At 51.7% G+C, this 24,117-nt stretch overlaps 3 protein-coding genes across 5 annotated transcripts; 1 reads left to right on the top strand and 2 right to left on the bottom strand.

The window, feature by feature from the left end:
* Nucleotides 1-361: 361 nt before the first annotated feature.
* On the top strand, nt 362-5,714 carry LOC122387693 (5-hydroxyisourate hydrolase-like). The gene is made up of 4 exons (XM_043378100.1): nt 362-523; nt 889-1,019; nt 1,902-2,037; nt 4,220-5,714. The coding sequence occupies exons 2-4, from the start codon at nt 901-903 to the stop codon at nt 4,307-4,309; spliced, it is 345 nt and encodes a 114-aa protein (XP_043234035.1). The 5' UTR covers nt 362-523; nt 889-900; the 3' UTR covers nt 4,310-5,714.
* LOC122387692 (ubiquitin carboxyl-terminal hydrolase 35-like) lies at nt 5,714-13,090 on the bottom strand. The gene is made up of 12 exons (XM_043378099.1): nt 12,959-13,090; nt 11,740-11,951; nt 11,268-11,513; nt 10,797-10,993; nt 10,522-10,619; nt 10,035-10,202; nt 9,746-9,847; nt 9,317-9,478; nt 8,738-8,955; nt 8,305-8,490; nt 6,972-8,173; nt 5,714-6,696 (listed from the first exon to the last, which is right to left on the bottom strand). Exons 2-12 carry the CDS (start codon nt 11,949-11,951, stop codon nt 6,002-6,004), a joined length of 3,486 nt encoding a protein of 1,161 aa, XP_043234034.1. The 5' UTR covers nt 12,959-13,090; the 3' UTR covers nt 5,714-6,001.
* A 605-nt stretch (nt 13,091-13,695) lies between these two features.
* On the bottom strand, nt 13,696-22,376 carry LOC122387656 (tyrosyl-DNA phosphodiesterase 1-like). 3 transcript variants are annotated; one of them, XM_043378029.1, is made up of 10 exons: nt 22,356-22,376; nt 18,593-19,863; nt 18,194-18,318; nt 17,876-18,072; nt 17,235-17,395; nt 16,745-16,916; nt 16,198-16,337; nt 15,520-15,724; nt 14,815-15,025; nt 13,696-14,484 (listed from the first exon to the last, which is right to left on the bottom strand). In XM_043378029.1, exons 2-10 carry the CDS (start codon nt 19,851-19,853, stop codon nt 14,308-14,310), a joined length of 2,649 nt encoding a protein of 882 aa, XP_043233964.1. In that variant the 5' UTR covers nt 19,854-19,863; nt 22,356-22,376; the 3' UTR covers nt 13,696-14,307. The 3 variants fall into 3 exon arrangements, with proteins under 3 accessions (XP_043233964.1, XP_043233963.1, XP_043233962.1); XM_043378028.1 differs by lacking the exon at nt 22,356-22,376 and adding an exon at nt 21,912-21,950; XM_043378027.1 differs by lacking the exon at nt 22,356-22,376 and adding an exon at nt 21,736-21,887.
* Between the last annotated feature and the right edge of the window lie 1,741 nt (nt 22,377-24,117).

Genomic DNA, 24,117 nt, shown 5'->3' with positions numbered 1-24,117 from the left:
GTTCGTTCGAAGACACAAAGCCAGAATCAGCCAAGCAATATCGGAATCCATTGCGCAGTGTGTCGACTGTCGGATGTGCCCATCCACATAGCATATAGCACACACTGCTAAATGCAGGTACGCTCTACTACACATTAGGTATTCGAAGGACTTGATAGCTCATACACATGGAAGAAACGCATGAAATGTGATTAATAGCTGCAGCAGAAGTTTGGCGTCCAATGCCTCTTCGCCAAGTTAAGACCATGCCAATCTCGGCCAGTCTGCCGCCGCGCCGGCACTGGCCGTGGTGTGACGTCATCCGGCCGGCTCGGCGCTGGGTAGTTCCACACTTAGGTAACTCGCGGCCCGGACCAGTCTGCCGTCACCCTCCCTGAGCTGTGGTGCCCGCCTGGCGTCAGCGGCGGTGGCTGGAGAAAGTGGAACAGGCTGGTCCGCTGTTCGTCTCGGCGCAACCGGTAGACTACGGGTCGCATACGCAGGACATCTCTGCTCACAAGTCACAGGGAACAACGCGTCGAAGGTCAGTGCCGAGCTACTCACTACAGTTCCTCCTTAGTTTGCATAGGTGATGTAGAGCAGCTTTCATTGTCGATGAGCATACATTGGCCTTTATACCAGTACGTTCTTATGTCATCAATAAGTAAAAGCAAGGATGAAAGATCGGTGGCGTCTTTGCCTGTAATCAAATGGTGTGTCAGTATTTTGCTGTTTTAAGCCTAATAGGGTAGCAATTGTGTATTGGTATTATCAATCATTTTTATTTATTTACATCATGCTATTATAGGTACTAACATGCCGTTCCCAGTTTCCTTTACTAAACTCAATGTGTTTTTTTTTTGTCGACGTTATCTACCGTACAGCCCTGAGCACTGCGTCACATTACAGACTGCTGACGTCATGTCTGGAGGCCCTCTGACGTCACACGTGCTGGACACGTCCAGCGGCAGACCGGCACAGGGACTGGCTCTGACTCTCTTCAGGAAACAAGACGACGACTGGGTGCTTATCAAAGCCAGGTGAGGTGGTATTGGGCAACAAATGGGTGTTTAGAGGGGCGAGTAGAGTAGGGACTCGGCAAATATAGAAATACCTAAATCTTGAATGCATAGGCGGCGGAACGGGGAGGGCGCCGCCCACCGGGGCACCGTGCCCCCTTTGATTTTGGCATTTTAACATTAGCCCTATGGGCGTTGCATGGACAGAATGGGACCAAAAGTCGGCAGTGCCCCCCTTAATTGAAGATGTTCCGCCGCTACTGCCTGAATGTTCTAGCTCACTCATCATCGATACCCGTTTAATTTAGGATGACTTTGCTCATGGGAAAATCAGTTGCGAAGCAATGGTAATTGATAGTTATAGTTACCCATATCAAAGTTTTCTTTTTTTTAATCCAAAGCCGAAAGCTTTAGGTATATTCCGTGTAATTGATCCACAAAAAGTTGTTAAGGTATACCAGAAGAGTTATATTGAGTTTTCGGAGAGCCGAAGAACCCTTGAGATGACCTTCAATTTATTTTGGACTTAACAATAGATACTGTCACCATATTATTCCTGAGTGAAACAGACGGCTCATTATAATTTATGCTGAATAGTTTAAACACCCTATCAATATGAAAGGACTTTCAGATACTTTGTTAATCTTATGCAACGTGTCGCTTTATAATACAAAGCTATTTTCAATTAAAACAAAGCCGATAGTTTTCGGTATTCTCGGGTGCGTTTGGGCAGTGCTACAGGGAGGTAGGCTGCCCGGAGTACACGCATGCATTGCGGTGCAGTCTACCTACTCGCCGCTGTATAAACGGGATTGGGATGTAGCTGAAAACCGACGGCGGGGCGAACTTCACGAACTTCTTACGACAGTGAGTGAGACCAACAGTGCCCGCTGTTGCCGACAGTGAGACCAACAGCGACGGTCGTTGTTCGGGATTCCTGGACCGGGAACAGTTCACCGCCGACACTTACAAGCTGCGGTTCGACACGGAGGAATATTTTCGCCGAGCCGGGGGCACCACCTTCTATCCATACGTGGAGGTGAGGTTACTTACAACCTTCCTGCCATCGCTTCCGATACCAGATCCGTTCACTAAATCTCATGAGATTTGGAAAGGATCCTTACACGTCACCATAGGCGGCGGAACGGGGGGGGCACCGGGGCACCGTGCCCCCCCTTGAATTCTGCAAGGGGGGCACCAATAGCAAGGTGCCCCCCCTTAAATTTGATGTATTAGTACCAGGAGCGGATTCGGGAAAACTCCAAGGGGAGGATCATGAATCGAAGTGGTGCCCCTACCTATACCCAAAATTAAAACCTCAACGGATTTCGGCCACTTAATTTTGGTGGTGCCCTATTTTCAGTTTTTTTTTTATTTTCTTTATTTTTGGTTAGTCATGTGATGACTGGTGCCCCTGCTAGGCCGCTGGTGCCCCTGGAAAGACTGTGGTACCTATCTACCTACCCTGCCCCCTGAAAAGCCTACGGTGGCCCTGACATGACTTAGGTGCCCATGGGCGCTGACAGGCCTGTGGTGTCCTTGCTAGGTCTGTGGTGCCCCTGGCGGGCCCGTGGTGCCCCTGTTAGAACGCAGGTGCCCTTGACAGATTTGTGGTGCCCCTGACAATCCTAAAGGGCCAACGACAGGCTTGTGGTGCCCTTGACAGGCCCATGATGCCCTTGCGAGGCCGGTGGTTCCCCTGTATAGCCGATAGTGCCCCTGGCAGGCCTCTGGTGCCCCTGGCAGGTCTGTGGTGCCCCTGGAAGACCTGTAGTGCTTTTGCTAGGCCGATGGTGCTCCTGACAGGCCTGTGGTGCCACTGACAGGCCCGTGGTGCCCCTGCTAGGCCTGTGGTACCCCTGGCGGGCCTGTGGTGCCCCTGTCGGCTGTCAGGCCTGTGGTGCTCCTGGCAGGCATGTGGTGACCTCAGGCCCTAAGTCATGACCCATGTGACCTCCCCCTGGGATTCGCCACTGATTAGTACTGCGATGGCTTCTTGGGAATTTGATACATGTAGGATAAATGGAATTTATCAAACGACAATAAGGAAGAGACAAACACATAGGTACTTGAGGATCAGCTTAAAGTTAACCAAACATACGGGCAGGGCAGGGGTGTAATTTTCCTAAAATGATTGTGGGTGCCCAGCTGTAGGGGCGCCCGGCGCCAGGCCGTTTTGGGGCGCGATGGATATTCTTTATGTGGGAGCCCAAATTAACACCGAATTTGATAGCATTGCTAGCCGAAGGGCGCTTCAAGTGACGTGTCTGACTAAGCAAATACACGCTTAAAAGTGGAAACTGAATGGAAGGACGTAAAAAAGATGTAGAGAGGCGCCATCCAGTAGGAGGGGCACCAAATATGGAGGCGCCAGACGGTTACGAGGGCGCCGTGAGACGATGAAAAGGGCGCCATTCTCTTAGGAGGGCGCCGAGTGATTGAAAACGCTATGTGGTCCAGGGGCGCTAAGAGGCCAGAAGGGCGCCGCACAGTCAGTAGTGCTACGTTGGTGGGGACGTGGGGGCGCCAGGTGGTTACCAGGGCGCCTTGAGATCATGAAAAGGGCGCCATTCTCGTAAAAGGGCGTCAAGTGATTAAAAACGCTATATTATCCATGAACGCGAGACGGTCAGGAGGACGCCGTTAGAGCATGCGAAGGGCACCGTGCTCTCGAAAGGACGCTTGCAGCCTTGTAAAAGACTTGTGGGTGCATTTTCATCATTGTGGGGGCATAATTCAGGATTGTGGGTGCATATGCCCCCACAAAGAGATGTTCATTTTCGTTTAGTAAAAAATAAAAATAAAAAATCATCATGTCAGGGCTGTGACGAAAAATAAGTGGCCTAAATCCGATGAGAAAACAGGATTTGGGGGTACCCTAGGTTTGGCTCCTTGAGCCATGGTGCCCCCCCCTTGTCTCAAATCGTTCCGCCGCCTATGCACGTCACCGTACGGCGTACACTTACTATAGAATGAAGCTCTGGTTGCATTTGTTTTCATACATTTCTTAGGGACTGTTAAAAGCGACTGGTTAACCGATTCCCAATCCATGTTTCTCATCAAATTCTTTATAAACCAGTGCGCTTGTTTAGCAGTACTCTGATGTCCGCTTTTTTACTATAAGCGGTCAGGCATTCAGTGTAGATCACGAAGCTGTGTTACCAATAGCCATGCCACCGGCACATACAGCCTCCGTTGACATGATGCCCCGTCTCGGACAGATTGTGTTCCAGGTGGTCCGGCCGGGAGAGCACTATCACGTGCCCCTCATCCTCTCCCCATACGGCTACAGCACCTACCGGGGCAGCTGAGCCACGTGACCGCCGGAACAACCCACTTTCCAACCACAATCAAGCTGCCTTTGAGTCACGTGAATGTCACGCTGTAAGACTTATGTAAGCACGGAAGTATATCAGTTCAGTGCATTATAAGACGTAAAGGAAAATGCAGTCAGGCTTTAACCCGCGCGGGGCTGGGGTCTCCAGCCGAACGCGCGGGGCTGGGGGGGGGGGGTAAATTTTACCCCCCTGTTATCTCCCGAACTAACGGTCCGATTTGGAAAATTCAAACGCCAATCGAAAGCTCTCATCACGAACTACTAAAAACATGTACTTAATTTAAAGTTTGAGGTCAAGGTCAAGGTCAGGTCAAGGGTACAAATTGCAAGTTTCTACAGTATCGGCCTTGCACCGTAGTTGCCGAAGAATGGAGTCATGGACTGAGACTGATCGCCCAAAACGTGTTCTTAGGCTACCAAGACAATATTCGTTGCATACAATATCATTCAGAGGTCAAGGTCAAGGTCAGGTCAGGTCAGGTCAGGTCACCAAAAAAGAAAATATAGAAAAGGGCATGTGCGACACATGTTTTATGGGTCATTTTACTCATAGAATTCAATAGACACACTCAATAAGTGATATGGACCACCTCTGGATGAATTTCAGGTCGAGGTCAGGTCAAGGTCAGGTCAAGTGCGGTCAAATTTTGAAGTTGGTTGTTAAGGCCTAAAAAGGTGTCTATCTGATGCAGTTTTTCACGGCGAATCGAATGGTGCTATTTTTGTTTCCGTACGAGGTCTAGAACTTCCAAAAAAGTCATTTTTCAAAAAAATTGTGTGTCGTGACGTCATAAAATTTTGAATAACTCCCACATTTTTGAACCGATTCTTCTAAAATTTGGTATGTAGGTGCACATAGACCACTTCTCTGACATATATTCCGGTTTTTTCGATAGACTCAAAATTTTGGATTTTATAATCATTTTCCAAAAAAAGTCAGTTTTTTGAAAAAATTTAGGCCAAAATCCAAACTTTTCAAAAAACCGAGATAGCCATTTGATAGACAAAGTAAAATTACGTATAACCTTTTTTGTTACGTCTTGATTCCTTTAAAAATTAAGATGTTAGCGGCGTTTGAACTTTTGCCGTTTTTGAGGCGAAAATGACGAACATGACGTCACTAAAACGTCAATTTCTCAAAAATTTTCCGACGGATTTCGCTCAAACTTTCAGGGAACGTGTCAAATTGATGTAAGAAAAGGTACTGAAAGTTTGGCGGCGCTGCGCGCCGCCGTTTTTGAGATATCGCAAAAATTCGCGAGGGGGGGTAAAATTTACCCCCCCCAGCCCCGCGCGGGTTAAAAGCGCTGCATATCGTCAGTTTATGAACGGGGTACTGTGCTTAGCGATGTTCTACAAAGATAAATACAAACTGATTACATAAGTCGTTGTATATTGCCACATTCTGAAGAGAATATGTCGCTCAATGTGGCAGCCCACAGAAATGGGCAGCATGAACTATACAGTATAAATACTCACACAACATTAGATAACACGGGCTCCAATATCACAGCACAGGTTAACTCATCTCTGAACAGCCCGGCTCTGCTCGGCCCCGGCCGCCCGAACATCGGAGACCAGTCGGGGAGCCGGGGAGACGCCCACAGCGCCCCAACGTAGGGAGAGAAGCAGTCCACTCCACCGGTGACGGTCCGGCCGCTGTCAGTCAGCACACAAACCCCGGGCCCGGGTGGCCGCTGTCGCCGCCACAGCCGGCGCCCGGCGGCGGCCGTCCGTTGTGCACCAGCGGCAGCGCGCCGACCGGCCGGCCCCGCCGCTCCTGTCGGTACACGGCGTTGTCGCGGTCCACTGCGGCCCGCAGCGGCCCGGGCAGCGCGGCCATCGCCGGCGGCGGACAGTCGTCAGCAGGACTCGACTCTGCCAGTCGGTAGAGAAGTGTGTAGGCCGCGTCTGTGGAGCGTTTCGGTCGGCCCAGCGCGGCGGCCGCCGTCACCGGCACCGCCGAGCTGTCGTCCAGCCGCCACCAGTCGTCATCCCCCAGCCCGCCGCCGCCGTCACAGCCGCCGGCGCCAGACGCGCGACAGAACGAGAAGTAGTGACCGGCGTCCAGCGAGTGACCGGCGTGAACAATGACCGCGTACAGCCGGTACTGGGCCGGCGGCCGGTCGGCCAGCGGCACCTCCAGTCGTTCGGTGAGGCCCACCGGCGCCAACACCTTGCGCCGGGCACCGGTGCGACGATCGAACACAAACCTTACCAGGGAGACGACCAGGTGAGGTGGCGGCGCCAGCAGACGCAGCTGCCGCTCGGCGTCCCGCAGGCCGGCGCACCTGACGCAGTGGTACTGGTTGTCGCCGCACAGCCTCTCCGGAGCCAGGTAGTCCCGGAGCAGGTCAGACACTGCAGGGGCAGGACACGAGAGTTTATCAGGGACGGCCGGCGGGCGGGAGAGTAACACGAAGTGAATGATGGATGTAGGGTCATTTAGGAGTCAGTGCCAAATTATGTTGCCCACCAGTCAGCTCAACAGATTATGGTAAAAAAAAAACATTCTTGAAACATCCTACTATTACAATGCCTCGCCCAGAATACTCAAGAAGAGCAATGGAAGTTGAAGATACCGTTGGAGGCAATACTAAGAAGCTGTGACGATATACGACAGTTACAATACTCACCGGTCAGATCGACTTCGGGCTCGCTGTCTGGTGTCTCTTCCTGGACCGGAGCCGGTTTCGGACCGTATACGGGAGCCGGCTCCGGACCGAGCACGGGAGCCGGCTCCGGACCGAGCAGGGGAGCCGGCTCCGGACCGAGCTTAGGGAGAGGGCGGTATACGGGAGCAGGCTCCGCGAGTGCCGGCTCCGGGTCACACGGTGTTGACTGTGATGAACCAGCCATTACCGCTTGTTCCTTCCGCCGCTCTACATTTGAGCCACTTGAGGTAGCATTGTTCGCTCCGAGCGGACGCACGTCGCTGCCGGCACCGGGAGCCTGGTCGGAGTCCGACTCCTGTCCCTCCAGCCGGTCGGACGCAGATTGAGGCGGCTCATCGCCCTGTCCCGGCGGCTCCTGGGCCTCCATCGGCTCAAAGTCTGCCTGTATCCCCTCCTCGCCCGTCGCCGCTAGTTCAGCAGTCTCCGCCTCTACTGCCGTCCCTCCCTCACCGGTCGCCGCCGACTCTCCTGCCTCTCCGGCCGCCGCTGCCTCCCCGGCCGTTCCATCCTTCCCGCAGTCCGGCGGAGGGTCCCGCCAGCCGTCCGGCCGTGGCTGAGGACCGAACGCAGCGGTGGTATCAGCTCCGCCGGCCCCGGCCGCCGCCACCGTGGCTGAGCGGGTCAGCACCTCGGGCAGCGCCAGGTGCACGTCCGTCACGGCGTCCTCGTGGCGCGACACGCCGCCGCACGTGAGACACGTGTACGTGGTCTCGGCGCGCCCCGTCAGCAGCCGGCGCACCAGACCGGCGGCCGCCTCCTCGGAGCTCGCGTCACCCGTGCCGCCATCGGCGCCCGCAGCGGGTCCCTCCTGACCGTCAGGCTCAGTCCTCTGAGGGCAGCTACTGTCGACAGTCTCAGAGGGCACGTTCCCTGCAGTCCTCTCTGCACCGCCGCCACCGCTGTCAGGCTCGGCCATCACTACATCGTCACTAACCAGGTCTGACAGCGGTACCAGAGGCGGTCCGCCGGCGGCCGGAGCCGTGTCGCAGGAGCGGTGCCGGCGCCGGGGCCGCGGCCGGTCCGCCACGCCCGCGCCCGGGACGCTGGAGTCATCCCTGGCGTGGGCGGCGGCGGGAGCCGGTAGGACCGGTGCTGGGACAGGGACGGGAGCGGCGGGAGGCGCCGGAGTCCGCTCCTCCTCATGCATGGCGTCTAGGAGATACCTGAGGGACACACGACATACACCAAAGCTCAGAAACCAAGACAAGAATGTTAAATGTCAATGCACAAAAGTTTTCAATCCTAAGCAACAGAAATTGATCCCACTCACAACAAATCAGCTTTCCGTACTGACCTGAGAAACTCGGAGCAGTCGTGCTGTCGGCCACGCTCGAACCACGGCGGCAGAGCCACTCTCTGAAACTCGGCCGGGCTGTAGGCAGGCCGCTCGGAGAAGGCGAGGAAGGCGAACACCCGCTGCAGGGCGGCCAGGTGGGGGCGCGAGGGAGAGAGTCGCGCCGCCAGCACCTCACTGCGGAACCTGGATACACGGTGGGGGCATATTAGACATACAGTGACGACGCAGCCGCGCTTCCATTTCGACACTGATTACACAAAGATGAATGTGTCAGACACCGAAGAGCAATTGACAAGGAATCGTATAAATTCATGTCTGGACACCGTCTATCTTAGCACTAGCCATCACTACAATTGCAAGACCCTATCCTGCGTATCCCACCACCCATACTCTCTCCCCTTCTCCCAGTTCCCACCCTCTCCCCACTCACTGGTCCGAGTGGAAGAGCGCCTGCAGCACGGCGTTCATATAGCATGTGTTTCCGAGGTTGATGAGACCGCGGCGGCGCTGGCCTGGCACGCCAACCGGCTCTGTTGGCGCCGAAACGGGAGCCTCGCCGATGGTCGGCTCAGAGCCCTGGGAAGGCTCCGTCCAGGCAGAGGAAACGAGCAGACTGGCCATCACAGACGGCGGCGGCGGCGACCGGCCCTGAGGGGGACGGGGATACGCCGTCAGATACAGCGAGCTCTAGCAGACAGTACCTAATCAAACAGGGAAAACACATCGTCAGACCCGGAATCTCACTATGATAAAACATGGGAGGAAAGCTGATGTCTAGATACACATTCATCCAAAGTCAATACAAAATATCTGCATATGAATTTGCAACCGTTCGTCTGTTTTTCCTCTAGTAGCTTCATCAGAAGTTGCTTAGGGTTTATGGCACAGGCGGTTCTTCTGGGCTAGCTATCAGCTACAATGAGGCATATCACTGCTATAACTCTCGCATACTGCATATTTACAGCTATCATGACCATCACTTTCATCGCAATCATCATGGTCGGCTCACCTGCAGGGCGCGGACTATGGCCGAGTAGCGCTGCACGCAGCTCGGGTGGAGCCGCATCAGTGTCTGTACTAGGTCAGCCACTTGGCAGAAGTCAGCGCCGTCCGAGCGGCCGGCCGCCTCCTGTCGCAGCTGGTCCAGCAGATCGGGCACCCGCGGCAAAACCTGGGGCGGGCGCGCAGGGGAAGGGGTCAACAGAAAGAGGTGAGCGAGAAATATCGGATGAGCCAGATATGAGGGTTTCCTGATCCAAGGGCAGGAACCTCCAAGAGGCTTAGTTATGTCATAAAGACGCCACATGTTTCAAATTACACGAGAAAAACTTCAGAGGACGAGATTGAAGTTTGAACAACTGAACATTCATTTTTATATAAATTTGTCTTTACTAGGACTCGATCCAGCGAAGATTCGCCATGTTACTTTAAGACATACCTTGAAGAAGGCGGCCGGAGATCGCTGGAATCCGAGCAGCAGCAGCGAGACTACGGGAAACACCGAGCGCCTGACGGCCGGCAGCGTGAGACCCTGGAATAGCTGAACAACAGGGCACACCACACAGTCAGACGCAAATGGACGAGGCGCAATTAGGTAGTCAGACCCCCGGGAAGCAGCTCAGGTATACTTCACGATCAGGTCCCAAAATAACACGAAACACTCTTCAAAGTAATAGTCGGTCCCTTGTCAAGTACCCTCCATACTACAGCCATGAGCCACTCCATACCTTATCAATTCTGGCCAGCACCAGCCGGTCGAGGTCGGCCGTGTGCCCACCTCCGGCCGCCTCCCGTACCAGGGCGGCCACCCAGACAGCGAGCCGCGTGGCGCGTGGCCACACCAGCAGCCAATCGCACAACACGCCGATACCGGCACAAGTCGTCTCCGCACCGCCCTGGCATTTAGAGAGAGGGGGAGCTGTCAGCTGCTGACGTAGGCGGGGAAATAATACGCGCCTTTTCAGATGAGTGTGGAATGGTTCAGACATGTCGATGACTGCGTCCACATCTCAAAATCACGTAGAACACCACTCGTAACTGCTGAAAGAAGCTCACGCTAGTTTAAGTTACGGACAATACCACATTAAATATCATCGAAAAAAAAAGATTGTTCATCGAACTTTATAGGGGTAATGTAATCCTGAGCATCAGTTATCAAACAACAATAACTAGTTCCTGTAAATCAGCGACTAAATGCGGTGATAAGCGGCTCACCGATTTGAGACTGTTCAGTTGAGAGCAGGCGGGGGTGACCAGTTTCACGGGCACCGCCTGCAGCACCACGCTGAGAGCTGGGCACACCGAACCGCCGCCTGGTGGCAGAAACGACAAACAACAGTCGGTCACTCAGCAGGACACGTTTGGGAGGGAATGAATATAAAAAGCCATCCAGACTAAAAGCATACAATTTCATGCGATGTGCGAGTGAGCCAGCATCATCTGCAGCTCTGAAATGTACGTACGATGTCCCTATGGCTCCCGCCACTAACCTGATCCGGTCATGACCTCGTAGAGCGTATCCATAGCTCTGACCACCGTTTGTGTGCTACTAAACAGCTCCTGAAACAACAGTCCGAGCTGCTCCATCTGCGACACGAACAGACTGATCTGGCCACTCTGATCTGGCATCCGGAGCGGGGCCATGGACCGGATCAGACCCTGGCTGAGGGTGACGGCGTCCTCAAACCTGGCGACGGGGGCAGATATAAAATGGGTTAAGCTATTTTCAGATATGCCCAACGCTATACGGTTGTAGGAGGCAATGGTAAAAAATATGATATGTGCCTGCGCCGATAAAAATTACAAAAAGTTGTACTGATATAGCTGAAGTGTCATCGATCTTAAGTCGTCGATATTATAAAGCAAACGGATAGCTGCAGCTGATCTACACTGATCACATGATCTCACTGGTCAGTGGTTCAGAGTAAGTGATCAGAGATCGCTGGTCGCTGGTCACCCACCTGGGCCGGCAGGCGGGTCGGTCGATCATCAGCCCGGCCAGCGCCGCCAGTGTGTCGGCCGTGTGGCCCGGGTGGGCCGCGTGGCGGGACAGCCGGCGGCGCGCGGTGGCTACCAGAGACGGCTGCCGATCCATCAGCCAGGCCAGCAGGGCCGTGCCGGCGGGCGCCGACAGCGGCACCGGGCCGTCCAGCAGTGGCTCCAGCACCGCGGGCACGGCGGCCTGCTCCAGCACCGCGGCGTGGTGGCTGACCGGGGGACGGCAGAGGTGAGTCAGCGCAGCATAACTACAGTCGGCGTCTCAGATCACATCAGAACCAATCCTTATCATTCCGAAAAAAACTACGTAAAACAATGCCATAAGGAATCAAAGCAAGCCGATACTGGCACTTCCTTCAATGCTGGCTATTCATTTTTAAAGTTAGAAGGCATCCAGTAGTTACATCTGCAGCCTGCGTTCTCCAATTCGCTCACCGTCCCCATTCTCTGACGACCAGTGCGCCGGTCTCCGCCAGCGCATCGGTAGGAGCCGACTGTATAATGGCCACGCCGGCCGCCAGGATGCGACGACACTCGTCCTCCGGCACAGGCAGGTGGGCAGACTTGGCCACAAGGGTGCGAGTGAGGGCCGTCTTCAGCGCTGCCTCGTAGTCTGACCGGTGTACGCCCAGCAGTACGGTATCCATCTGAGGTAGGTAGGCAGTGCACTGCGTCAGAAGTTCTCAATTGCCTTATCTGTACTGCTAAATCATATAATCGAAATTGAAACAGAAATAAGAATGGAATGTTTAGGCACCATTACAGCCTGATTCGGTCTCAACTTCAACTTCAACTACAGATAACTTCCCCATCCTCAAAACCATAAATTAGGCATGAATTTTGCATAGGGCTTTCAATTACATTGAAGGGGTAGGCATGCTAATCCACTACTTTTATCATACATGGCAGTGAGTAGAGCGCTGCTAGTGATCTATCTCACAAACCCTGTTCACGCATGAGCATGCTATGTCACATCCGGGGGCACAGGTTAAGGTACCTAATCAATTATGTGTGACATCACTCTTTTCTCGTTTCTCATTGGTTAATAGCCTATTGCATCGAGCACGTTACACATGCGTGAGCTTGCTAGCTAGCCCGGCCATCTATTAGGACTCAATACCCACTCATACCTAACCCGTCCCCAGATTAAGGAAGGTAAGCATGCTTTGCAATTTGAGAATCAGGCAAGTTCAAACTTCAAGGGAATAGTTCACTTTCACAAAATTAGTTTTTTGGAATGAATTTATGGTTTGTTATGCTTAAAACGATCAGCAAGGAAAATAAAACCTTGTTTTATATATTATTTTCTATATTTTAATATAGACAGAACTCTTCAGTTTTAAAAGAGGAAAATGACCCCTGCAAGGCACACATTCCTCAGCAAGTCACTTTTTAGGGAAGAGAAATAGAATATCTTTGTCTTGGGTGATCGTTGGGCCGTAAAAGCTCTTTGTGCTTGTCTCAGCTCAAGCAACAGAACTGCTATTCCAGTTCAAAACTCCATGTGAAAAATGAACTTTTTCCTTAAAATGGTACCCATACAGAGAAAAATTAAGCATTATTCATGAAAAACACGATTAAATCAAAATGAAATGGTACCTAGTTCCCACTTTCCAATTTCCCAAGAAACAACATTTATCAGACAAATCCTTACATCACTTCCACAACTGAAACTGTAGGTTATCCGGCCTCCAACCTATCAAAAAACTCCGAATTTGCCCTTCGTCGCTCCCGACTTTGTGTCTACCACAACAAAAACGATATAAGAATAATTATTTTCAACAATGACACCGGTCCGGAACTCGGGCCATAATATTTGCCTTATTCTAAATTGACAGCTTGAGAAAAATTAGCTAGCAGTCGCCTAGCAACTAGAAATGTCTTTGCCATTTAATTGGCTGTTGCTAGGCAACCAGCGAAATAATCCTCACAAGCCTTTCAATCAGCTGAGCTTAGAACAGTTTTCATCGCAAGTCATTGGATCCACCATGGAGTAAGATCCACTGCGTCGCCATGGATGCAACAAATTGCTACCAAATACTTCATAGCTGGCTACCAAGTAGTAAAGGAATCTTGGAATACCGTAAGAAATATACTTTACCGTCGCTTGAATTTGTTATCACTTATCTTGCTTCGTTGCCTGCAGGCTTGCAATGCAAAAAAACTTTGATCTCAGGACTTGTAAACCTGGCATTTGCTGTTACAACGACGCTTGAAACGAACACCCGGTCAAGGCAGATCACACGGATTTGCCAACTACATACATAACTTTTGGCAGTTTTATTGGTAACCCATGAAAAGTCGGCGCCTCGCCTCTCCCCGTTCCAACATCGCGTGCAAGATCCGTCTTTTGATAACCGATTCATTCTTGGAAGATTTTAAAATATGAAGTTCACAAAATAATCATTTATTCAAGTGCACCACATCAGCCTTCCTGCAATCAACAATTCAATGGTTGCAAGACATAGCCAAAATAATAAAACGACAAAAATCGCCATGGCGAAAAGCCACACGTGACTGAAAGACAAATGCCTGTGTACAATTCAAGGGTGATTTAAAACGACGAAACTCGACTGCCTACGATGCCTCAATCGCCAGCTACTCACACTCCGCAGCAGATCGTCGATCAGAGCACGAACAGGCAAATGCAGCACACAAGTTTGAATCACGTCACCGTCTAACTGCCGACGCACAACAGTCTAATCCTGCTGCAACCGTGATTCAGCTTCTACCAAGATTACTTCTACTGCTAGGTTCCACAAGGCACCACAGAAAGGAAGGATCACGACCATCTCCAATTGCAATGTTGAGACAACCTTTTTCGACATTCCTCTCGAGACAACCTCTTCTTCCAGCATATTCCCAGGATTCTGGCTGCATACTCCGCCCGGTTCTCGCAGACAGCTCTCCAGTAACAAATCGCGTGAGCTTCGCTGGACGCCGACCATCCCACTCCAGTGGCACTCAGTAGCCGCACCGTCCGACGCCACTCGTTCGGGCTCCTCAGCCGAAAGTTGGCTTACTTAAGGATGTGCCGAATATATCTGGCTTTTTGTGTGCTTTGTCGATGATCCAGGGTTGCTCTCCCGGCTGGTAGGCGGTCAGCGGGACACAGTAGGGCAGACTGATGCCGCCCGGTGCCACCGAGTCCCCGGTCAGCACCGACAGATACTCACAGCCCTGCAGATACACGGGCGAGGGTCACACACCGCGGAAAATTATAGCGACGATAGCATTATGACGTAATTAACCACAAAGTAATGACGGACTTTGAAATATCAATTCAATCAACGACTTAGGTGTGTGAGCCACCACATGTCAATCGCATCTTTACTTACGAAAATGAGTCACTGTAATGTAAAAAACTGATATTGACATCAACCAGCGTCAGGTCATGCTGGGACGCATAGTGACACCAGGCTGCCACCGTCTAGAAGAATAGCTAGCCACCAGAAGCTAGCCACGAGCCATGCCAGCGGCTCAGCCACCAGCCAACAGCCCGCCACTCACCAGGAACTTGGGCAGGAACATCACCCCCAGCTCGTAGGAGCGGGAGCACATCTGTTTGTCCTGTTTCTGCGTGACACCCCATGCGGACCTCGAGAGGTTGTGCGATGTGAGAAGGAACCAGGCCATCTTCCGGCCGTCGGGAGATATCTGTGTGTACGTCTTGATGTGCGGCATCGCCCGGGTCCGGTTCCGCGTCTCACTGCGCCACTTGCTGTGGGACACATGATGGCAGAGTATGAGTTTTAGAGCATGACTATGGGTCGGTTATTCAACATAATGGACGCAGAACCTCTCCAGACATTATTGCCAAAAATCACACAGCAGTCAGTGATGGTTATGCCCAGGGGCGTAAATTGGAGACTGCGGCTCCTCATTGCATCACCGATATAAAATAAGCTAAATATGATGAGGAATTCTCGATCTCGATAAGGGCTATTTGTGAATTGTGCACCTTGCTGTAATCGGGACCATGACTAATTTGCTCTCTCTCTCTCTCTCTCTCTCTCTCTCTCTCTCTCTCTCTCTCTCTCTCTCTCTCTCTCTCTCTCTCTCTCTCTCTCTCTCTCTCTCTCTCCTCTCTCTCCTCTCTCTCTCTCTCCTCTCTCTCTCTCTCTCTCTCTCTCTCTCTCTCTCTCTCTCTCTCTCCCCACTCTGTTCGCATCACTCTATCAATCTCAAACCGGCTAGCGCGGCGCCGACACTCACCACATGAATTCGTACAGCCAGCGCTGTTTGTTGTCCTGGCCCCACCGGTAGGGCAGACAGGAGCCGGCCTCGTAGCCCTCCAGGCTGGTGCGCACGTCCTCTTCGCACGGGAAGATGACGGCCACCGGTACGTTGCGCAGGCCGCCCGACATGTAGAACGAGAACTCGTCGAGCAGGTACTCGTGGGGCACCTCGCCCAGAGCGCCTACCGGGTACGAGCGGCGGCGGTGTGTGTGGATGGGAACAGATGGTAATGGCAGGGGCGGCACACATGCGGGCATAACTTCAGTATGCATGTCAAGGACTGCATTTAACAAACACAAGTGCTAAGTACAAGCAGACGCCATAACGCGGTGTCCCGTAACTTAAAACATAGCTGCTCCACATAATTGCATCTCGGTCATTTTTGTCAGCGCAAACCGCCCATCATCGGTCTCGCCAAGCCCGGTTCAGCTCAGCAGTCAGCTGAGCTAATCCGATAGTCAGCTGAACTAAGCTAGGCCAGCCCAGCCCAGCCCATACGAGCTCGGCGGCCAGCCTATCTCAGCAGTCAGCGACCTGCCTATCTCAGCTGTCAGCGCCCAGGCCAGCTCAGCTGTCAGCAGTCTGCGCCCAGGCCAGCTCAGCTGTCAGAAGCCGGCCCAGCTCACCAGTCAGCAAACAGGCAGCGTCTCTCACCGATGGAGGAGCACTGGACGATCAGCTGCCAGTTGCAGCGGGGCGTGTGCTTGTTCAGAAGGTCGTACACCCGATTGTGAGCCCAGCGGTTCAGCTCGGGGCCGACGAACCGACCCGGCACAGAGCCTACCAGGAACACACTGGGCGGAGAGGAGATCGGTGGTTAGCAGCAGAGGAGAGAGTCACATTCTATTCAATGACAATATAACGTCCGAAGGGAAACCACCGACATGACCGTACTAAAGGTGTTTTGATAATATAATGACTTATTGGCACGTGCATTTATAATCATCAATGAGTCCGTTAAATTTCATTCATAAATACAATACCTGACACATTGGCCACCTGTACCCAGTGTTTGTGCGTCTCGTGCTATTTATAGGTCGAAAGTCATCACGACTCAATACGCAATAGAGAAAACCGAGGAAACTCCATAAGCAATCGCTGTTAAACACATGAGTTGCAACAAGCAAGGAAACCTACCCAACACCATCGGCTAAATGTCGGTAAAGACGGGCGTTTCGCGGGGAGTGGTGGCGCGGCTCACCGAATGGCGCTGAAGTCGGTGCGTCTGACCCTCTCTATCCACGGCGTCAGGATGTCCAGCTGGTAGTGGGTCAGGTAGTACAGCAGGTGCGCGCGGAACTCTGTCGGCGACTCGCCAGCGGTGTCGGGAGCGCCGGCCGGCAGCGTCGGCAGCAGCGGCGACACCCACACACCTGACGGGGGTTAGACGGGTTGGTGTTGGTTCATTGGGGCTTCAGGGCGCGCCGACCGCACTGAGCTCATGCTGTGCTCAATGGAGCGGGACACCCAATAAGCAGGGCTATAACCACGATGGCTACGAGTCACATCAGCAGGAAGCGGAATTTAATAAAGTTATATAGCACAAACAACTCCATGCACATTACCAGTGGCAAAACATATCCAATTTTCCTGTAAGGCATCTTCATGGAAATCTCACATTTACATTGATCGATCACAGTCTCCTCAGCCCCTTAGTTTCCCTTAGTTCTCCTGAACCGGACCGCGCTCACCTTGCGTACGGTCCTCCCAGTCGCTCTCCACCAGGTTTGCCGTGTGAATCACCACGCGCATGCCCTCTGTGTACTCGAAAATCATCATCTTCGTGTGGTGAGTTCCCCACAGCATGGGCATTTTCACCTTGTGCGTGATGATGCCGGGAAAGCCCGGATCACTGGTAAATAAAAGCAATAGAGATTGTTCGTATTAGTGTTAGTTACACGCAATTAAGAGATATCAACAACATGAGTTTATGGGACAACTTGTTTAAAGAAGACTCAAGACCGAGGCCGCCAAAGCCTGGCACAATTACTATTTATAGCGAAAACGGCGAGTGCCGGTTATTGAGTTCTGATATTTAATCAATTTTCTGACATTCACGAAACTCCATACAGATATTATAAGTCAAAAGTATGTAGATACGTTTTTGTCTTCCTTCCTACCTTATATTTCCATCCCCCCCCCCACGTTTCACTGTTCATTCATATTTACTTTACATGAATTAAGAGGCCTGGAAATGGAGAACTTCCTTTCTATTCCAGATTACCACTGTCCGCTCATATCAGGAACGGGGAAAGTGCTCAGGATAACGTTTAATTTAGAGGCAATTTCCGACAAAACATCACGACCGGCCTCTCCCCGTCGTCGGACTCACATGAGTCCGTTCGTGCCGTGCAGCACGGTCAGCGGCTTGTCCTGGTAGCCGTGCACGGTGTACGCCTCCAGGAGCCACGCCAGGTCCACCATGTAGTTGACCTGCAGCGACGAGCGCAGTTCACCCAGAGAGGGGTCGAGCAGCTCGGCGATGCCCACCGCCATCCTCTCCCGCCACGTGGACTTCACAGAGCGTACCTGGTGGCAGCGATCGGTACTGCTAATAGGGCTGGTACACGGCAGAGCACACTAGCGCCACGGAACGGTGAGTGCAACAGAAACGTGACGAAACATATTACGACTACAGGAGAACCGTTACCTTGGTCAAGAAGAACGACATCGGTTCGGCCTCCCGCAGCCGGTCTGCGATGGTGCACCTCGGCTTCGGTTGCTGCCCTGAAGCACCCGCGCCGTTTCTGGCACCAGCATTCTGCGCAGAGCCACCTAAAACGCAAGAACAGCGATTTTTTAGACGAGAATTATAGTGCAATGAACTCAATGAGATCTTGCTCTACCGTCTTTTTACGCAAAAATTAAAGGATCATAACGCGCTAGATAATTATCAGCTACAATATTATCATGGAATGAATTAATTCCAGACTATAAATATGACGTATACAGACAAATGACTCAACTCTGTAACCATCGTATCAAGCCGAAAAGGAGTAGGGAACAATAGAGTAGCAAGCACACACCCCTCCACAGTTCCGCCACTCACCAGCTTCACGTTGATGGGCCTGGCCGGACGGACGGCCCGGATGCCACAGCGCCGCCATGTGCTCCGGGTTACCGGTGCGGTAACACTTGGCGCCAAAGGGACACACAGGCACACCAGCCGGTGCACTTTCGTTACCAGTCGCTCCCTGCTCCCCTACCGCCGCTGGCTTGGCGCGGCCCGCCGCAGGCTTGCCACGGCCGGCCGCCGAGCCGCGCCCGCGGCCTGTAGATGATGTGGCCGCCGCCGCGCCGCGCCCACGACCTGCCGAGCCACGCCCGCGGCCTCTAGATGATGTAGCCGCCGCACTAGCTTCACCCAGAGTGGACGGGAGAGCTCGCCGCTTCCCCGGGGCACACAGAACAGAGGCGCGTCTTTTGGTCGCCGCCGTGACTGGAGGTTGCTGCTGTGGTTGGCTCGCCGGCTCTGGAGGTTGCTGTTGTGGTTGGCTCGCCGGCTCTGGAGGTTGCTGTTGTTGTTGCTTCGCCGGCGCTGGAGGTTGTTGTTGGCTAGCCGGCGCTGGAGGATGCTGTTGTTGCTTTGCCGCCGCTGGAGGTTGTTGTTGGCTAGCTGGCGCTGGATGTTGCTGTTGTTGTTTCCTCACCGGCGCTGGAGGCTGTTGTTGTTGCCTCGCCGGCGCTGGAGGTTGCTGCTGTGGGCTTGCCGGCGCCGGAGACTGTTGTTGCCTCGCAGGCGCTGGAGGCTGCTGTTTACTCGCCATCGCTGGAGGCTGTGGTTGGATAGCCACCGCTGGAGGCTGCTGTGGGCTCGCCGGCGCTGGCGACTCACCGCGGGGGCTAACCGACGCAGAGGTAGTCTGCCCCGGTGTTCGCCATATTGACGGAGATCGACTGCGCCCATCGGACGGGGTCTGTCGTACCGGGGTGTTCAACGGCTGGCTGCACCCCTGCCGTATCGGGGTGGTCCTGCTGCAGCCCCCGGACGGCGTCTGCCGTAACGGAGTGGTTCTGCTGCACCCACCAGGCGGCACCAGCAGCCGTGCAGGAGTGGCCCAGGTTCTGCTGAAGTCCCCGGATGGTGTCCTTTGCCGCACCGGGGTGACCAATATCCTATTACGATCCACGGACGGGGCTCTGCCGCCCGAGTCGCTGCCCTCAGAGTCATCAGACATGGTGTGACTGCCGGTCGCCAGTTTCTGGGCCAGTCTCTCAGAGGCTGCCTCGTCTGCGAGTCTCTGCTTCTCCTCAGCTTCATATTGACGCTGCAGCTCACGAGCAACCAGCTCGTCAAGGTCGGCAGACATGTTCAGCGTTCTGAAAAAGTTAAAATACAATTACACATATCAATGGTGATTGGTGATGCAGTTAAAATCGCGAAATCCGGGACGATGAAGCAGATGACACTGTCAGACAATTTGTGCCGCTGTTCAGCCTTTGCCTGATGCCTGGAACATCATCTTAACCATTACAGGCCCGGGCGGTGTTTTTCGTCTGCGGGGCAGAATCTCACCGATGGAGCGGGATGACCGTGTGTGACGCCAACTTTTGAATTCCATGGCGAAATATTTCTAATTTTCATTGAAAGAAAATGTGACATCGATAGTCTTGACTTGTGGCTTGTATGCTTGTACCATGAAAAATGTGATACCACTGTGGCCTACCTTAAGACCACATCCAGTCATCATAGCTGATAGGTACAGAATACGATCAGCCATATAACTGTTGTCTGGAGGAATTCACAAAATAAATTTCAAGATCATGAAAAAAGAAGACAATTTATGCGATTGTTTTGGTTTTTATCTAGGCCAATTCAAATTTATTGATCCTGAACATTGCTTACTTTTTCATCCAATGATGAGTCTTGTGTGCTTAAACAGTTCTTAGGGTGAAATAAAGGCTTTTCAGTTGTTAAGACAACCAAATTGAATCAACAAAAGCAGACTTATTCAGTCAAGTGTGAGCAAATGATTGGGCACCTAAGTCACGAATCTTACTTATGTAGTATGGAATTGAATAGGCCTTTAGAAGCCTTTCTATCCAGCTCCCTGTACATCTGACTATTCATCTATGTGGCATAGCAGGATTTCATTGAGGAGCACCCAATGGGCATCAGCCAGTTTGTGAATTGGTTTTGATCATCAGAGGCAACAATCCCTGCCAGGAAATATGAAAAATTTATCTCTGTTTGGTGTCTGTTCTTAATTAATAGTTAGGGAGAATGAACTTATCTTCTGAGAATAGGTATGAATGTAAAAATATTTGAATGCTTGACATACCAATACCTACGCTCCTAAGTCCCACATAGCTGAGAGCACTACCTACAGTTTATACAGCCTTATGTTTAAAGGAACCCTCCCACCTTCAAACGAGTTTGTGGATTGGCATGAAAGTGATGTCGCTCAGTTCAGAAAAAAAGAAAACAAAGTTACAAATATCCACCAAATTTCACCGAAAAATATTCACAGGTTCTCAAGATATTACTTTTACTTTTGTTTTCTTTTCGGGATCTCCTCTGTTCCTAGCAACTTATTTGGAAGTAGTTTGGCAGCTGAAAGTGCGGCACTTGTTGCGTGCAAAGCAGCATATAGGTACCACAGCATGCTACCAAACGTTTAAGTAAGATTTAAAATCGTTAGATCTGCACTGACGCCAAACATTCAGCGGGGGCATTCTAATGCATTAGCCTCTCTGAATCCAAAGTGCTGCAACTTTAAAATTTGATATTTTAGATTTGAGGCATTTCTTGATACTGTGAGTGTTCAAACTGATGAGTGCAAGCCAGGGACCCCATTTGGCTATCTCAGCTCAAAACTAATGTTAAGGTGGGATGGTCACAATTAAAGCTTTTGAACAACTTTCAGTGAAATGCTATAGGGGTGTTCACGGGCACCGCAAACTGCTGAGTGCGGTGTGTGCAGCAGGCGTGGGGGGTAGGGGATGGGTAAGTGGTTCTGATGTCACGGCTGCATGCAGTGGACAGTCCGCTGTGGCCCGTCCCGACCAGCCACAATGGTCGCTGTGTGCAGTGACGGAAGGCTGACGTAGGGAGCAGTGGACAGAGCTTGGAGGCTGTGTACGGTCCAAACGCACACAGGGCCCGTGAACAGCCCTCAGAATACTGAAATTATCCTGAAATTGAACCCACACCGTATATAAATACCCCGCAGCTTATATAATTATAGGTACCTGCAAAATCCTTAAAATCAGCAAGGTGATTTTATCAGCAAAGCACAAAAAATATGCCTAATCTGTAAAAGGCAGCACAACAGCAGACATCACTTTATACAGAGAACTCAAACTGCCACTGCCAGACAATACACAGTACACAACACCACGGAGAACGAGAGAACTGCTACACATACCAAGACACACACGGCCTTGGCCTTGCTACACACGCTGGCCTTGCACACGCTACACACCACGGTATATGGTATATAGAGGTTGTTGTATAAAATCCTTCAACAATTTTTTTGCGATCCTTGGAAATCGCATTCTTCAACCTCTGCTGTCGAAATATTTAAAGCACTTTTGGACGGCACAAGCGAATGAAGCTGCTCCAAACCAGCTTAGAGAGTGTGTCGCAGAACGCTGGCAGAAATCTGAACACTATGGTTTGTCATCATTGCGCAGAAATTGTAACAAATTAAATTGCAACCACTTTTTGGCGGGAATTTTGGTTTGAATTGTATCCTGTGCCGTCGCGCGAAATATTTGTGTTTTGACTTTATTGTTATATTTATTGGATTAAAACCCTCGCCATAAGATAAATGAAGATATAGGTATGCAGGACAACGAGGACAACTTAACTTCTAACAGGCAAGTGGAGTCTGGATCGACATGGGAGACACGTTTCAGTTTCACCATTTTTAGCCGTTCTAGGTTCTAGACCGCATGGTGCAAAATAACGACGAGCTACATCGAATGTGAGCTATGGGTGTGGTCACTGGTCAAGGCCGGTGTGGTTTTCCGCCGACGCCGCCGACCGAGTTGGGGGTGCCTGGGGCCATAGGCGGCGGAACGGGGAGGGCACCGGGGCACCGTGCCCCCCTTTGATTTTGGCATTTTAACATTAGACCTATGGGCGTTGCATGGACAGAATTGGAATGGGACCAAAAGTCTGCAGTGCCCCTCCCCCCCTTAATTGAAGGTGTTCCGCCGCTACTGCCCGGGGCGCCCGGGCGCGCAAATCCGCCGCCGCCCTAGCGGTGACCTTCACCCGCGCCAAGACCCGCGCCGTCTGTTACGGCTCCAAAGCCAAGCCGGTCGAGCCGGCGTGGAATTCGGGGAGCTCGGGCGCCCCCAACTCGGCGGAAATCCACACCCATGATGTAAGCACTTTTTATGAAAATATCAGTTTTGAAATTTGACCCTTTCACCTGACCTTGACCTTGGCCGGGGCCCTGACCTGACCTTCACCAGAATGTGTCATAAACTAGCCCCAATGGTCGCCAAACCCACATCATTGAAGTTAAATGTAAAACTAACCATAAAAATTAAAACATGCATTACACGGCCCCCACGGACCTAGTATAGTTGGCATGATGTTGGGTCTGTTCCAGTCGCACTTCCCACTTCCTAACACCTCTAAACTCCTCCAAGATTGCTTCCCTCTAGCCCCTACAAAGTCAAGGAGGGCCCTGCTCCAACCTCCTCTATCTCAATCTTGCTCTTGGAGGAGTTTAGAGGTGCTAGGAAGTGCGACTGGAACAGACCCATTGTAACCCTTAGTGACCTGACCTCTGTGACCTGACCTGGTGAAAGGACCTCATTTAGCAAAATACGTGTTAAATGAACATGATGTTTTCGATAACATGCCTTTTACTCGATTTAATAACACGTTTCTTATGTAGAAGGCGTGTAAACGGTCAGAAACGCGACCTTTGACCTGACCTGTAACGTCATTGGTTGCATCTAATTCGAGGCCGATCGAATTTAGTCACATGATAGTTTCCACGTGGGGCTATCGTACAACGTTTGGATTTTGAAAATCGGGTGGTACCTTTCCGAGTCTTTATTTCTATGCTTTCCAAGATTTTTTTTTTTGGGGGGGGGGGAGTCCCCTCACGGCCTTACGGGTGGCAGGATCCGGCAATAGTCCTCGTGGTACGAGTTAGAATAGACAATAGTCATATAACTCTACTTAGTCGATACGTTGGTTTAGAGGGGTCGACGTGAACGGTGAAGTTGACACTGAACCAGATACCTAATGATGGCGTCGATAATTTGATTTATAGGGCCTTGATTTGATTGTCATTAATCACTGGTTGTTACAATCCGACATAGTCCGTGTCAACTGTCCTCTCATCGTCCGCTCCTCGAGAAGGATACAATTGGTAGCATCCTATCCGCCGGGTAGGATCGAAAAAGGATTGTCGTCGGCAGTCGTTGATTGGTATGTTGAATAGTAAAACTTTGGCCGTCGGCACCTCTGTTCCTGCCTTAAGTTTCTATCGCAGCTTGGTGGTACGAAACAACGATTTCTTAAATCTTAGCATTCATGATTCATTTGTGTTCATTTTTAGCGATCAAGTCGAAATACGTACGTACATCAATGCGAGTAAACAGCAC

Source organism: Amphibalanus amphitrite, unplaced genomic scaffold, assembly GCF_019059575.1.
Source record: "Amphibalanus amphitrite isolate SeventyFive unplaced genomic scaffold, NRLGWU_Aamphi_draft 000294F_arrow, whole genome shotgun sequence".
Classification (NCBI taxonomy): Eukaryota; Metazoa; Arthropoda; class Thecostraca; order Balanomorpha; family Balanidae; genus Amphibalanus; species Amphibalanus amphitrite.
The sequence above is the reverse complement of the archived record's forward strand: the minus strand, read 5'-3'. Positions and strand labels throughout refer to the sequence as shown.

Bases quoted from the DNA above. Each gene is read 5' to 3' on its own strand.
- LOC122387656 (XM_043378029.1), bottom strand. From the start codon at position 19,853: ATGTCTGCCGACCTTGACGAGCTGGTTGCTCGTGAGCTGCAGCGTCAA. The intron at 18,319-18,592 runs GTGAGTGGCGGA...CTTGCGTTTTAG, and splicing joins GGCCCATCAACGTGAAGCTG to GTGGCTCTGCGCAGAATGCT. The intron at 14,485-14,814 runs GTGAGTGGCGGG...GTGTATCTGCAG, and splicing joins TGTTCCTGCCCAAGTTCCTG to GGCTGTGAGTATCTGTCGGT.
- LOC122387693 (XM_043378100.1), top strand. From the start codon at position 901: ATGTCTGGAGGCCCTCTGACGTCACACGTGCTGGACACGTCCAGCGGC. The intron at 1,020-1,901 runs GTGAGGTGGTAT...TGTTGCCGACAG, and splicing joins TGGGTGCTTATCAAAGCCAG to TGAGACCAACAGCGACGGTC. The intron at 2,038-4,219 runs GTGAGGTTACTT...CGTCTCGGACAG, and splicing joins CCTTCTATCCATACGTGGAG to ATTGTGTTCCAGGTGGTCCG.
- LOC122387692 (XM_043378099.1), bottom strand. From the start codon at position 11,951: ATGGATACCGTACTGCTGGGCGTACACCGGTCAGACTACGAGGCAGCG. The intron at 8,491-8,737 runs GTGAGTGGGGAG...CCGTGTATCCAG, and splicing joins GCGCTCTTCCACTCGGACCA to GTTCCGCAGTGAGGTGCTGG. The intron at 6,697-6,971 runs GTGAGTATTGTA...CTGCCCCTGCAG, and splicing joins GCCCGAAGTCGATCTGACCG to TGTCTGACCTGCTCCGGGAC.